At 33.7% G+C, this 13,610-nt stretch overlaps 1 protein-coding gene across 4 annotated transcripts in view; it reads right to left on the bottom strand.

Annotated features, from left to right (window-relative positions):
- PBX3 (PBX homeobox 3) overlaps positions 1–13,610 on the bottom strand; it is a 276,187-nt gene that overhangs the window by 76,362 nt on the left and 186,215 nt on the right. For all 4 annotated transcript variants that reach the window (XM_077145083.1, XM_077145059.1, XM_077145073.1 and 1 more), the window contains 2 exons: positions 11,660–11,901; positions 1,220–1,410 (listed from right to left, as the gene is read on the bottom strand). In XM_077145083.1, the coding sequence (XP_077001198.1) occupies positions 1,220–1,410; positions 11,660–11,901 (433 nt within the window). The remainder of the gene's footprint in view (positions 1–1,219; positions 1,411–11,659; positions 11,902–13,610) is intronic.

Genomic DNA, 13,610 nt, shown 5'->3' with positions numbered 1-13,610 from the left:
GCTTAAATGACAGCTTAAGGAATTTGTATGTGATTTATCTGGCACTAAAAATAAATTTTTATTTTATTGTTTTAAGCAAAGCAATTAGGGAATTAGTGATGTTATAGAAACAGAGAAGGAATATGGAAGATGGGCTGGAGGGGCAGACTGGAGACTGGGTGACCAGTAGGAAGGTTTTGTGCTAGTCCAGGTTTAAACAATGAGCATGAACTGGGTAGTACAAATAAGGATGAAAAGAAAGAGGAAATATGAGAACGGTAAAAAATGAAATTGGTGAATACTAAAGATTAATTCAGTATAGAAACAGAGGAAAACGAATGGTGATTCTAGGTTTTGCTTAATTATAACTACAACTGTAAGTATAACTGTCTTCTTACTTGGCTCTAAGGAAGAGCTTTGATATGAAGATTGTTTCATACTCTTATTTTCTAGATTGACAGGCTGACAAAGTTATTTTCTTTAATATTGTATAATTAGGGTGGTAATTATCACCTCTGTGAGATTCCAAGGTGGATAAAGCAAAACAAAATAGAAACTTCTTTCTGGAGCTGAAGATCAATTATGATCTTTAGCTATGCCTAGGAAGCATCTGTTTGGATGCAGCATATAGTAGGAACTTGACAATTCTTCTGTTATATCATCCAGTAGGTCTGAAACACACCATATACCATTCACTACTAATTTCTGTGAAATTTGGTGAAAGCTCCAGATAACTGATAAATTTCATCTTTACAGGAGAAATCAATAAGCTTTCTTACTTTATTTGGAGACACAGTTTGGGGACAGTTTAACTATAATATCATATCCTTGTTGAGTATCAGTACTTCCAAGTATTTATTTATAATTTGCACAAGCAATGCAACATTAAGAAATTCTTAGAAAACAAACTTTTATTAAAATAGAAGTTCTGTACAGAAAATTATCCTTAAAAATATGTTTAGCATCACAATTGAAAGACTACATTTTCTTAAGTCATTAGTAGCAGCACTAATTCTATCTATTTCCTGGGTACCAATTTGCTGCTAACAGCACTGCCACTCCAAGACAAGAAGAGGTTTAGCAGGAAAGGTACTATGAGGTGAATTCCTGGCCATCTTTAAAAAGAGCTTTAATAACCAAGTTAACAAAGAGTCTAAGAACTGGCCTATTTTTCAGAAAATAGTAACAAGGGGTAAAAGGAAAAGAAAAAGCCATGCAATAGATTTGTGGCCTCACATACCTGGCATCAAGAAACCTTGATCTTAAAATCATAACTGCTTCACAAGTGCTTTGTTTGAGCTGCATCTGAATGGAACTAAATTTTCGATGGATGATGCCCACCATTCTTTCAATCTCTTTTGGGGAAATGGGACGTGTTCTACTCTGCTCTCGGAGAAGGTTCATCACATGTGTAGTGAATTCATTACATGCCTGTAAGGGGGAAAAAAAGTCACTCCTTAGGAAACTGGTATTTTATATTATCACACTTAGATATGACATCATCTAAATTTCCACCTCATTTGCAATTGTTAATGGCATTATGCAGTGGGCAGGGTAAAATGAAAACTAAGACACTTGTGAAGTGGTAGTGATAAGCAGATGGGGCAGCAAGAATTCTGAAACTATGAATGGTAAAACATGCAAGGGAGATATAGCACTCAATTTCTACCACTCCTCCCTCTCCCACTCTCTCACTACTGTGTCACAGTTGCAAAATGAGATTTCCCAGTGGAGGATCTCTATCAACTCATATATATTATTAAATGTTAATACTAAGTACGCTTATTGTCTCTGAGGTTTTACATTTACAAATGAAGCACAAATTCTTCCAAGTACAGGGAGGGAGACAGAAGTAAGCAAGATGTATACCTGGCCTTCAGTGAGATAAAATATAAAGAAAACTGATTCTCATAGAGCACAATCTGTGCTAAATGCCACAAGGAAGATAAAATAAATAATGGAGGGAGTATTCTCTTTAGACACAGAGATCACATAAAGTTTCATGGTAGAAGGGATATTTGGACTTTAAAGAATGGATAGAATTTTTGAAAGGTGAATAAAGACAGAAATCAGAAGGAAGAAAAACTCCAAAAATGGAAGGTAGCAAGTTAAAGAATGGCTAGTAGGAATACAGAGAATATGTGGGGGAGAATTGATTCTAGAAAAGCAGGTTTGGATTAGCATATAAACAGCCTGAGATGCCAGGTATTTCAATTTAGCTGTGGTACAGGCTCTAACAGTGGATGGAAGCCACTCCTGGAGGACAGGTAAAGAAGCTTGACTTTTCACTGGAGGGGAAGCAGGAAAACAAAAATCAGATTTGGGTCTCAAACTTTCTACATAATCCTCAGCCTCTCTCTCTTTCAGTTTACCTATGTTCTTTTAGATGTACAAAACCATGTATTTGGGCCTACACCAAAATCCAGTAATGTCTTGGGAAGTAAAGTATCAAACTTCATTCCTAAATAAAAAGAACATCTTTTGGCATTTTCATTAAATAGACTGGTTAGGAGATTCTGAATCTTATTGCACAGATGCCCCTACCAGAGCAAGTAGACAGAACAATCATTGATCAAGGCAAAACGTCATTTGAAGCTATAATAATGTCCATTTCCCTATGGAGATCCTGAACATTGCTCACATAGATGGTTTTCCTAACTGCTCATTAGAGACCTAACCTTTCATGTACAGTGGGTGTTTCAGTTACTCTAAGCCTTTACAGGGTTTTCTACAAATATTTCTAAGGTGAGATAAAATGAGTCTTGCTTAGCAGTTAACTATTTAAAGTTTTGTTAATGTTTTAAGTTTTAAGAAATTTTAAATTCTTTGTGAGTAGCAACCCTGTATTAGGCTTATGGGACTCTTCAGAATGTAGAATTATGCAATATTCACAACAGGCACCTAATAAACATCAATTGATGTTCAGGATTCTCAGCCAGTCCATAACTCAAAAAGGCTAAGAATTCCTGTCCTAGGTTATGACAACAGTAAAAAGTTAAAGAACTTTGCAATTCTAAAACCAGAATTTCTTTCCATCTTTCAGCAAACCAAAGTAAAGAAGAATAAATTTAAGATAGTCCCCCAACACTATATTATCAGTTTAAATATTATGCTAAGTTGAAGGCAACTGATCACCCTGCAAAGAAAGATATACATATATTTTTTTCTTGGACTTTCTCTAGAGAGATGTTTATATAACTTTAAAATTATAGAATTTGACAAAACTCTAACCCTCAGTTTTATCATCAGTAAAATAACAAAAATTGAACTAGAGCAATATTTCCCCAAATTGGGGTCAACAAGTTCTATAGTTTATACTTGTTCATATAAATGAACAATATTAACATTTTAACACATAATCAATGTTTTAAAATCTGAATAACATATTTACATGCTCTTTTTCATACTAAGTCTTGGAAGTTTGGTATGTATTTTACATTTACAGCATACCTCAATTCAGACTAGCCAGATTTCAAGTGCTCAATAGTCACATGTACCCAGGGGTAACCATATCGGACATTATGGCTGTAGAGTATCTGGTAGGACCCATGAGCTCAAAAAAAAACTCTTTGGGAAACACTATATTGGGTAATCTTTCATATTTCTTTCTTCTTTTTTATTCTTCACCACTATGCATTCACACACACACACACACACACACAAACTTGATGAAGCAATAGGAATTATTCATTTATTACATCCTAATTCTTGAGTACATGTATTCAGTATTGTGTGTGATGAAATGGGAAGTACCCAGAAAGCACAACTGTTTCATATCAAAGGGTAGTTGTCTCCAGAAAAGGAATCTGAATGGTTGTTTGACTCATATAAACTGAAGCACTTTTTTTTATAAGAAGACCATTTTTACTTGAAAGCAAAATTGACAAATTATGGTTATTCAGAGTGGTGCATTTGGCATACATTTTCACAATGAACCAAGCAAGTCTGTCAAATCAAGAAAAACAATCGACCATATTTACCACCAATGATAAAATTCAAGTTTCCAAGGGAAAGTTAGAATTTTGGAAATTTGCATCGACCACTATGAGCTTGAGAGTTTCCCAGTACTTAAAGGCTTTTGTGACTAGTTGGTATTGATATTAACAAATTATGACATCTTGATAGTGTATAATGAAATGTGTCAACATTTGGAAGACATGCATAACTCACAGAACCAATCCTTTCCAAATGACCAATGCATGTTACAAAATGATGCATGAGTAGATCCTACGCAAATTAGACCAACGGATTTTAAAGGAACAAGATATAAAAAGTTGATTTGGTTTAGGATTACACATTGCAAATAACCTTTAAGAAGGGCATTTTAAGGACAGTGAAACTATTCTGTATATTACTGTATTGTGGGTATATGATATTAGGCATGTGTCAAAACTCATAGAAGCATACACACAAAGAATAAGCCTTAGCATAAATTAGGAACTTTAGTTACTAACAATGTATCAATATCAGTTCAATTGTAACAAGCATATCACATTAATGCAAGACGTTAATAATAAGGGGAAAACCGTGTCTATGTGGTGATGGGGTGGGAGGAGCATAGATTATATGGGAATTCTGTACTTTCTATGAAATTTTTCTCTAAACCTAAAACTGCTCTAAGAATAAAGTTTATTATTAAAAGCAAAATTAACTGATATGGTTTCAGATTTCACTGCAACTTAGCCCTTAAAAAATGAAAACTTCTCATATTTCAGTGTAATACCAAAGAATAATACCCACAATTATCTCAGACAGCTATGAATATACACCTCAGTTTTCCAATGACATATTTGTGTAAGGTAAGATTTTCATTTATTTCAACCATATGACAACAGATTGACTATAGTTGCAGATATGAGAATCCTGTTGATTATGCTTAATATCAAAGGGTTCTACAAAAATGTAAAAGCAAAAAATTCACTAAATTTTAGTTTGGGGGGAATTATAGTTTTCCTAAAACGTCATTTAGGTTACATCGAATAGCTTATTTTTTTTAATTAACAAAATATTTTTAGATTTTCCCAGTCTCAATTTCCAATATAATAAATATTGATAGATACAACCCACAAAACAAAAGCTCTTAGGGAGTTTCCATTAATTTTTAAGAGTCTAAGTCCAAGGACCAAAGTTTGAGAACTGCTGCACTAGAGCATGGGAGCATTTCTAATTTGCACACATAACAATTCTAGTTCCTACAAACCTAGCTCAGACATTATTGTAACATATATCTATGACAGGGCATATGTCTTGGCAATTAATTCAAAACTCCTATGGGAGTGGTACCTGAGATGTTGGCTTTCTTAGTTTTTCTCGGGCCATATATTAATCTCTCCAGAATGGGTCTCCCTATGGTTTCTAAGGAACAGCCAAAGACTCATGTGAGAAAAAAAAGGGTTAAATGCAAAAAGTTTCTGCATGTAAAACTCATAACTTCCTAAAACATTTGCTGAATGTCTCACAACTTATTAAGTGAAGACATCTATGAATGCAAATGCTGATTAGCAATTTGGCAATAGCCCAACATTCACAGAATTCACATAGCTTTTCTTTAAACCAGTAGTTCATACATGATTAATTAGAACATCTCATTTATGTAGTATGCACTTTAGCTCATTACTCTAAGTAAAATTCGTTAAGTATTTACATTTAGATAATTAAAATCTGGGTACACCCTTAAGAAAGATGCCTACACTTTAGGCAAAGTGATTTTTTTGCTTTATACCACTGAAAGTAAATTACAGCCTCACTTACAGCATCATCTGTACCAGTTAGAACAGAGCACAATATCGCCTCCTCTCTTATTCCCTAAAAGATATACATTTTTTAGCATATTAATATAGCAAGAATGATCAAATGACTGCAGTTGTTTTGAAGGGCCACCAAGCCACATACTAGATTGATGTTATTTATAAGGTAGGATGCTCACTTCAAACATCTATCATATCACCCATTATACCTGCAGAACTAAATTATTAAAATAGAAGAGAAATTTTCCATTGCTTTATTTTTTTTCCAGGTGAAATTGTCAATTTCCAGGTGAAATTGTGGAGAATTGTCCACAATGTAAATGTAGTTAACTGAAATATTTAAAATGACAGTTTTGTTTCCTTGACTTTTCTGGCTATAGTATTGGGCAGAAACATCCTTCTTCTTTTAATCCAGCAGCTGGAAACTGTGCAAGGTGTATTTATTTGTTTAATACATATATTGCAACAGTTAAGTGAACATATGGACAGTTTTACTCTGATTTTAAATCAGTTCTTATTACGAAATCACTTTCCCTTGCTACTTGTTATTTTCTCATTACAAATAATAGAGATTTGAAAAATTTGGGTTCTAGATAATGATTTTAATGATATTTGTTGGCTAGTAAAATTGTTTCCTCAGTATCCATATGATTGGTTTATACTCAAAACTAAAGCCTTGAGGGTTTTATTTGTTTTGTGGTAGAACTTTTTATTAGTTATAGATTCAAATTTCAACCCCTTTCTTGCCTTTAAGTCCACATCACTGAATGTAAAATTAGACAGAGGGCAAGTACTGACTTTAGAGGACGTTTTACAATGGTCCACTAATCAGACTTAAAAACTAGGCTCTTTTTCTTTTGTAATCACCTAGAGAAACTAATTTTAGACAACAGATCATAATGCCTCATATTCTAAAATACCCTTTTGAAACAAAGAACAAATCTATTAAAAGTGGGTGCCCCTCTATTTAGATGCGGCCATTTTCTAGTTGTCTTTATAAACTTGCAAGTAACTAGTTCAATAGTACAGATTTTGTATTTATAAAATTTAAGTCAACAAATTCTTCTTGTTTTAGAATAAAAGTCAACATTTAAAGATTCTCTCTAATCCAACTAGAATAAGACCTATAGACCTACAGGCCTATATGACTAAGGAGTAGCCATAAAGACAAGATATCTACTATACCCCCAACACTTACTACTTAATTGCATGGTTTAGGGACCAATTTCACAGGGTCTGTGTAAGGATTATGTCATATAATGTATGTTAAGCTCTTTGCACAGTCGAGTACATAATTAATATTCTATAAATATCAGCTATTATTGATGAAAATGGCAATTTTATGAAATTAATATTATTTTGTGTTATTATTCTACAAGCAAGTCCTACTGATTACCTATATAGTTCTGCCTTCTCAACGCCTGAATGAAATCAAACATTGCTTTCAAAGAAGTAAAATTTTTAAAAAAGGGTATTCAAATATAAAAGAACTCATTTTATTAACCAAGTTTGTGTTCATAGATAAAATTGGTACATAAAGCCAATAAACTAATGACTTGGAAGGGAATAAAAGGGAATACACTCATTCTAGCCAAGGAGAATCCCTGGCATAAAAACTGACAAGAAGGAAAACGCTTCCCTTGGAGCAATGAATAAAAAGCCTTGCTAGGGAATACAAACTATAAAGTTTACATCACGTAATATTCTTTTGTCTTTGCTACCAAACTATTAAGAAGAAACCACAAAACGGAATGAGGGTTTATAGGCTGTACCTCCAATCTGATAACATCAGCATCGTTTAAGCTGATAAAAATAAAATTCCTTTAGAAGCAAAGGAGATTTTTGCCAGCAAATGTAAGCACACAACACTGAAATCCCTGAAAAGCAAAAGGCTTCGCATTCATTCTCTATTCCTCAAACAAACCGCTGCAATCTGGAAGTGCTCTCATAGCCAAACTGTTCCAGACTGGTCTTGAACACATTCAGTGTACATGCTTGGCTCCAATGTTTTACCTGTTTTGGGGTTCCTACATGTTTGTATAGGGTTGGGATGCTTATCATACTTTTACCTTCAGCAAAAATACTTTTCAGTGTAATTATAGTGGATATATTTTAATATGCCATTGCTATTATAGCAGCTGTAAATTATGAAGTGAATTGTTTATGAATAAGCAGCTCTTCTGGTACAAGCAAAATGGGAGAGCTGTGTAGGGCATAACATATCTTTTTCCTTTTTAACTGAGAACGCATGTCTAAGTCAAATTCCGTTTGCAAAAACCAATGTGCCTATCTCCTTTTGGTAGTAAGGTGGAGGAACCAAGAAAGACTAGTTCAACTAAAAGCTTTCATTTCTTAAAAAGAAGGCTTCTTAGGACCCTTGACTTAAGTTCATTAGGAATTCAACTATTCTAATAGTTAGGCCTTTAATCAGAAGAGCATATTTGAAAGGTAAGGTAGTGGCATTACTTCAAAACTTGTAGCTAATCAACAAGAAGAGAGAGAAGAAACCAAGTTTGTTGTTTGTTGTGTCTTTCTCCTAACTAGAAAAGAAGCCAATGCACCTAATACAAAGTGTTACAAAACAGTTTTGCTGCAAGCTTTGGAAAACTATATTACTGTTGGGTGTCAGGACCAACTAGAGAAAAGTAAACTAGCTTTGTTTCCTTTTCAGCAGTAGTAATATTAAAGAACCTTACTCTAATACATATTCCATGTCTAAAACTTCAAAAGCATTTATATGGCTTTTGAAATTTAGATAGCTATCAACAAGAATCCATGAAATGAGTCAATGTCATAGGAACATACGATCAATAAACATTTTCTGGAAAGAAAAAAAGGACAGGATTTTAAAGACAGTACCATTCTTAACACACACATATAAAATTGAGTCTTGCAGCTTGGATTTAATTTTGCTTAAGCTATAGCACTAGTTTGCCTACCTTTGTAAATATGGCTGTGCTTATAAGGCACTTTAATTTACTTCATTGGTGGTATCTGCTAATTTTATGGCAACCTAATCCTAAACAGGCTTCAGATACATTTTCATCACAGCTTTGTTGCAGAACACGGTAGAGTGAATAGCTCTAAGATTCTAATGTAGTTTATTTTTTTATAGAAAAAGACTCAATACAATTTTATGACACAGTCTAAAAAGCTTTCTGTCACTTCTAAGCTTTCTGTCACTCAGAGTACCAGTTTTACTTTTAAGAGGAAAAATATAATTTATGGAAAGTTATTAAGAGTTGTTTTTCCATCTCTTTTCTAGTCTCATTTCAAATACAATCCAACATGGACAAATCAAGTAAAACCAAAATGTACCTAAATAATTTTCCAATTCTATATGGTGGTAGCATAATTCAATGGAAAAGGAAGACACATTGTCAGAAACTGATTTTAATGCCTAATTCTGACATTATCTATATGTGTGCCACTGGACAAATCACTTAACCTCTCTGAATCTCCTGATTTATAAAATGAAATTACATTATTATCTATTTCAGAAATGTCACTCCTTCACCTCACTTAATTCTGCTGAATTCTTCCAGAAACTCCAAAACATACTCCTAAAAGATCTATCCCAGATAAAGCCCTTGCAAGCTAAAGTGTGAAAGGAAATGCTGACAGCCTTATGTCAAATTCACTGATTCTAGTAACTTAGGACAACCACAGACAAAAAAGCTATAAAACCAGCCTCAAAGACAAACTCAAGAGAATTAAATACTATTATATCACTTCTACAAAAATTCAGAACCCACAGGAGAAAACCTATAAGCTAAAATTCTGCTGAATCTCGTCATCATACCCACCCTATCTATTTGTTCATAATCTGCATAGGTTTCATATATTTAAATTTTTCCTTCTGAAAGTTTAAAAATGAGAAAAATAAATGTAAATTTAAATGTTATTAGGTCACTGAATATATCCAGAAATAAAGCTCATGATTACATTTTAAAAGTATTTTCCAATTTGATATTTAACCCCAAATAAAAAACACATAACAGAGACTAATTTATGAAGAACTTATGTATATGAGTGAATTTTTAAGCAAACAAAAACTGGAAACAACTAGTGATCTATTATTAGCCAAGACTCAGCTTACTGAAAATCTCATGGGAATTTCTTAGGACATTTCTAAGGCAATAAGGCTCAAGACCTTGATATTAGCTGATGCTAGCTTCACCCAACTTCCAACAGGGTGTTAAAGAATAAAGTAGGGGCATAGGTGTGAAGAAATATGGCAGGAGATAGTAAGAAAATACCTTAATTCCTCTAAAGAGTTAGGCTATTTGGACCCTAATACTATAGAACTTCCCATGCAAGTAACTGATGGTACTCACCTATTAAGTATGTATAGAGAGATTTAACAAAAAGATGTGTGATCAGATTTATATTACAAATTAGAACCATTTTCCCATAATTCTTATTTGAACATTCGCCACCAAAAATTATTTCTACAAAAGAGACTAGAGCTGCAGAAAGTCCTATTCAAAAAGATAAATAGAAAATTTCTTATAATATTAATTAATATTAATTAACATTGCATTTTAATAGAAAGCTGCATAAATCTTTCTAACCTCCCTCCAAACACATACCTCTGGGACATAATTCAGCACTTGCTTAAATTAATACTGTCATATCCAGAATATCAGAAAATGCAATGGGAAAAAAAAAACACATAACAGAAACTGTACAGATATTTAGAAAAAGAAAATAATCCATATTAAAATTAACCAGGATCCCAATTCACATAAAGTATATGGACTTTAAGAGGTTTCTGCCTACATCCTATAGTATTTATGAATGAAATGATAGGTATTGAAGACTTGCTTCAAAGCAGTCCACCAAAAAAAGGAAGAGGGTAAGGAGGCAAAATAATATTGGCAAAATTTGGGTGATGGCTATCTGGAGATTTCCTTATTTTAGGTTGAACCCTATGAAACTACCAATACACAATTGTTTTTTTTACCTAAAACCTTGGAAATTTCATAAGGTTCCAGTTAAGACTATTCTCTTTGTTTTTGTGCATGTTTTAAAATTTCCATAATAATGTTTTTTAAATTACCTTTGAAATGAGAATTCTTATCAAATGGGAATTCCTCACACTAAGAAGGTTTTTAGCTTTAAAATAACAACTAAAATATATTTAAGATGAACTACAATTATTTTACCAACTCACTCTTTTTCCCTACATTTTAACATCTCTGAAGTTTGGAAGCATTTTATAACCAATGGCACGTTATAGTTAAATTGACAGTGTTAATTTTTTCTTGGTTGTATGTAAAATAACGATGCAGCTTAAAATCAAAGATATCTCAAATTCAATGAAGTATGGTTAATATAATTGCTGAGAAAAGCATTTTTAATCCACATTCTCTTTCTAACCAGGAATTTAGCACACAATACCTAGCACTCCCAGTCCCATGGTACTCATAATTATCCTGGGAGATATTCTCCTCAGAGAGCTAGGCCAGAACTGATGACTCTGTGAAGTTAGATCCCTCCCCTACAGCCTGGCACAATTAATAAGAATTAATTCCTAGGAGGATTCTGGCGCTCACAGGATAGGAGGCAAAGCTTCCCTTTATGAACAAGGCCAGTGCATAAATATTAATTATGCAGAGGCTTGAAGAGGACCAAGCAGTGAGGTCAGGGAGGAAGAATGGTTGCAGGTGTGGTAGTAAGGGCATGTGAATGTGAAGAATGAATAAAACTAAAACAAGTAGACAGGACAAAATAGGTTTAACTTCATCTCCAAAATCTCAAAGGGTCTTCATTTCATTGACTCAAACAATTCACCTGGATTTTTGCATTGACCTTATGTATTTTGCTCTGTTTTAACACCTATCCTTCACAGCCCTCAGAATTGGTTAGCCCAGTCTAACAGAAGAGCAATAGAGGGTTTGTGCAGGACTATGAGAGTGGCGGCTGCTGACCTGTTCATATTTCTCCAGTTCTGTGTGATAGATTTGTCTGATCTGAGTCAATTTGGCTCTGTAATCTGAGTGTTCAATAGAGTTATCTGAAGAACCTCCAGAGGCTGCTGCGGCTGCAGCTGCTGCCGCCGATCCCCCACCTTTCTCAGGACCTGAAACCCCTTCTGCCAAAAGCATATTGTCCAGTCTCATTAGCTGGGGATCGGGAGGGTCCTCCTCCTGGGCTCCTCTGATGCTGAGACCTTCAAGGAAAGAGAGACAGAGAGAGAAGAAGCGAGAAACAGAGGACAAACAGTGTGAGTATTTTTATTTGAGAAAATGATTAAACAATATCAGTGCACTACAATTCATGCTGGATAGTTCATTGCTTATATTTGACAAATGAGCTTGATGAAGTGTGAAAATTCATTTCAAGATATATTTATATCCACTCTAGAATTTCTAATATCTTCTCTCCCTTGATTTACTCTAGATTGGGATTAGAAAAGGTAACCCTGGCTTCTCAGAATATTTGTACTATCCAAGCTTCTCAGATTTAGATTATTTTAAACACAAAAATAAGAAGGGGGGAAAAACTGGGCATTTTGAAAAAAGAAGAACACAATTCCAACAATATAAAACAAACCCATCAAAAGGTGTTATTCTGTTTCTCTGCACAACTGGAGGAACAGAGTTGAAATTTCCACAGAATAATTAATTCACAAGCTATATCCAAATATGAGAAAATAAACAGGATTAGATGAACTTTCTCATCATGTAATTTCAGGGGGAAAAGAGAAATCATGCATTATGAAGTAATTAGCTATATTTAAAACATATAAATAAATAAAATAAAATGTTATATATATAATTAAATCAATGTTATTAAGCAATTGCCAGCAAATTATAAAACCAGAGGCTAAACATGGTATAAAAACTGAGCCACTGACATGGCAATACATTGCTGGGCACAGTAGTCTCAATCTAATTCTGTTTTTAAATGGAGAACTTCCTAAATGATGCCCAGTCAGCAACCTCATCTGAGTCTATAGATCACAGCTGACAATTCATAGGTTTAATCAGGTCACATAGGCTTTCTGCCAAGATGTTTTCAACAACATAGAAGACAAAATTTAAAATAATTATCATGGTATAAAAAGCACTAGAGTCATGACAGCTCAAAGCCAGCATTTTAGTTAATGTATAACATAATCTAAAATCTCCCAGCCCAATTAACCTCTGTGAATCTGTTTAAAAGCAGGTTTCCCACATTAGTTATAAGGCATCATGATGGAGGGGAAAGAAAGGAAGTTGGCATCTTGCATGTTTGCATGTGGATTCTGCTTTTTGCATCTGTACCTATTGTTTATTCACAGTGGTGCACACTCTGTGTCTATTGCAACTTACATGACAGTAACATCTATAAGCTGCCAAGTACTCAACTGAGCACCAGCTCTGTGATTTTATATGCTAACCTAAAACTACCATCAATTCTTTTAAGAACAGATTTCATATCTAGATATCCTGAATTACACCCACAGAACGACAGAGCTCTTGGTTCTCTCAGCTCAAATGCACAACTTCAATTTTCTTCCCAAAACACTTTAAAGTTGTCACTGTCATTTAAAAATATACTTCAGAATAATATCAAATGGATACTAAACTAATGCACCCATAATTTAAAATTATATCTGTTGCCTGTTCAGAGCTAAATAAATAAGATTTGAAAAATATATTAAGTCAATAAATTCAAAGTTAGATAAAATAATAAAGATAGATTATTACATTGCTGATAATATAAGAATATAAGACAAACAGGAATTTGCTATTTCTTCTAGAAGTAGAGAAACTGCCTAATATTGTTCTAAAACTGCCAAATATTAATTAACTTGGTATTTTTGTTCAACATCTTTGATTTTCCTCCTTTCTAATTCATTTACAGTTAAAATCTCATGGTCTGGACATGTCTGAA

Source organism: Tamandua tetradactyla, chromosome 2 (genome assembly GCF_023851605.1).
Source record: "Tamandua tetradactyla isolate mTamTet1 chromosome 2, mTamTet1.pri, whole genome shotgun sequence".
Taxonomy (NCBI): domain Eukaryota; kingdom Metazoa; phylum Chordata; class Mammalia; order Pilosa; family Myrmecophagidae; genus Tamandua; species Tamandua tetradactyla.
Note: the sequence above shows the minus strand (reverse complement) of the source record. Positions and strands in the feature narration are given on the sequence as shown.